This window comes from Microtus ochrogaster, linkage group LG7_11, assembly GCF_000317375.1.
Source record: "Microtus ochrogaster isolate Prairie Vole_2 linkage group LG7_11, MicOch1.0, whole genome shotgun sequence".
In the NCBI taxonomy this organism is placed as follows: Eukaryota; Metazoa; Chordata; class Mammalia; order Rodentia; family Cricetidae; genus Microtus; species Microtus ochrogaster.
In genome coordinates, this window is record NC_022032.1 from 20,143,968 (window position 1) to 20,146,043 (window position 2,076).

The 2,076-nt window shown below is 50.8% G+C and overlaps 1 protein-coding gene across 2 annotated transcripts in view; it reads left to right on the forward strand.

The window, feature by feature from the left end:
* The window catches only part of Irf2 (interferon regulatory factor 2), a 107,306-nt gene extending 105,311 nt beyond the window's left edge, over positions 1 to 1,995 (forward strand). For both annotated transcript variants that reach the window (XM_005362586.2, XM_013351955.2), the window contains exon 9: positions 898 to 1,995. In XM_005362586.2, the coding sequence (XP_005362643.1) occupies positions 898 to 1,206 (309 nt within the window). In that variant the 3' untranslated portion in view covers positions 1,207 to 1,995. The remainder of the gene's footprint in view (positions 1 to 897) is intronic.
* Positions 1,996 to 2,076: the final 81 nt, after the last annotated feature.

A 2,076-nucleotide genomic window follows, 5' to 3' on the forward strand; every position in this document is an offset into this window, starting at 1 on the left:
TAACCTAAAATTTACCTTAGCTTTTCTTTCTGAGTTGTGAAACGTAGGTACTGAGAGCTCTGGGTGGGAGGGAGGGAAGTGAAATGTGCCCCAGAAAAAGAGGTGAATAAGACAGGGCAGGAAGAGAAAACTGGAGTCAAGGCCAGGAGATGTTGATGTGCTTATGGCTGTAAACATCCCGATTTGCCAACAGGAATAAAACAGCCTGCCTGGCCAGTAAGCATCAGCAACAGCTAGCAAAGTTGTCTTCATCCAGATCAGTCTCCTCCATTGCTCCTGCGGAGAGGCGGGGGTGTGGTCAATCTCCGCTCCCTGCCAACCTGCTTCCAGCTTCCCTCTGTAGGCCAGGCTCACACAATGACAGGAAAGGCCTGCCATGCTGGTGGGAAGACAAAGGGGGCTGGAGAAGAAGCCGATGTTTGGTTGAATTCCTAATATCCCAAGGTCAGGAATCCTGAGAAGACAGTAGGCATCCTTGCTGGCATAGTTTGTGATCTGGCTTCTTCAAGGACTTTAACTCCTTTTTTGCCTGGCAACTGTAAGGCCAGTTGGGTTCAGAAAATGTGGATCTCAGACCCACCCACTTAAAAAGCCATCAAAGGACATTTACCGAGTGTTCCTAAGCTCCTTACTCTCCTCATCTGAACATTCAGGGTAAATAATCAGGTTGGGCTGTTATGGCTGGAAACTTTCCGGTGTGCAACCCAGACAGCCTGCGCACAGGAACAGGAAGCCAAGTTGCCACCTTATTTTGTGTGTTTGCAGAATAGTCTTGGTCAGATTTCTGGGAGCTAGCAAATGGGAATCGATTTGAAAAGTAAGAGAAGCCATTGCTTTGCATATACCACTAAGTGGGAAGGAAAAGAACGTGTATATCTTGATTATTTTCTCTGAAAGGGGAGACCACACTGGCGGAAGAGGAACATTGAAGGCAAGCAGTACCTTAGCAACATGGGGACACGGAGCACCTACCTGCTGCCCAGCATGGCGACCTTTGTCACTTCCAACAAGCCAGACCTGCAGGTTACCATCAAAGAGGAGAGCTGTCCGATGCCTTACAACAGCTCCTGGCCCCCGTTTACAGACCTCCCTCTCCCTGCCCCAGTGACCCCCACACCCAGCAGCAGTCGGCCCGACCGAGAGACACGGGCCAGCGTCATCAAGAAGACGTCTGACGTCACCCAGGCGCGTGTCAAGAGCTGCTAAGCTTTGACTCTCTGGTGGTTGTTGGGATTTCTTAGCTTTGTGTTGTTATTTGTTTGTATTTTATTTTTCTCTCTGATACCTATCTTAGACAAATCTAAGGGAAAAAGCCTTGATAATAGGATATTGATTGTTGTGTCCAACTCCAGGGCTAGAGCTTCTTTTTAACTCAGGACTCCAGCCCCTTGGTAGACGCATATCTCTAGAACCTGCTGGATCTCCCAGGGCTACTCCCTCAAGTTCATGGACCAACAGCCACACGGGCAGTGGAGGTGCTGCATTGCCTACGGTCAAGGCCAGCATGGTGGAGTGGATGCCTCAGAACGGACGAGAAAATGTGAACTAGCTGGAATTTTTTATTCTTGTGAATATGTACATAGGGCAGTACTAGCAACGTTGCGGTCTGCTTCTGCACCTTATCTTGAAGCACTTACAATAGGCCTTCTTGTGATCTTGCTCTTCTTCACAGCATACTTGGCGTCCCCTTCTGTGCCCATGACCTCACTACCCACCCATCCCCAACCCATCCATTCCCAGCTCACTACCCACCCTCCCTCTCCAACCCATGCAATCCCATTCCAAACCCATCCCTCCCTCCCCAACAATCCAATCCCAGCCCACACTCAGCCCTCCCTCTCCAACCCATTGAATCCCAGCCCACTCCACCCCACATTCCCCAACCCATTTAATCCCAGCCTACACCCACCCCACATTCCTCAACCCATCCAATCCCACACCCCCCACACCCTCTTCAACCCATCCAATCCCACACCCCCCACACCCTCTTCAACCCATCCAGTCCCACACCCCCCACACCCTCTTCAACCCATCCAATCCCATCCGACACCCACCTCCCCAACCCATCCAATCCCA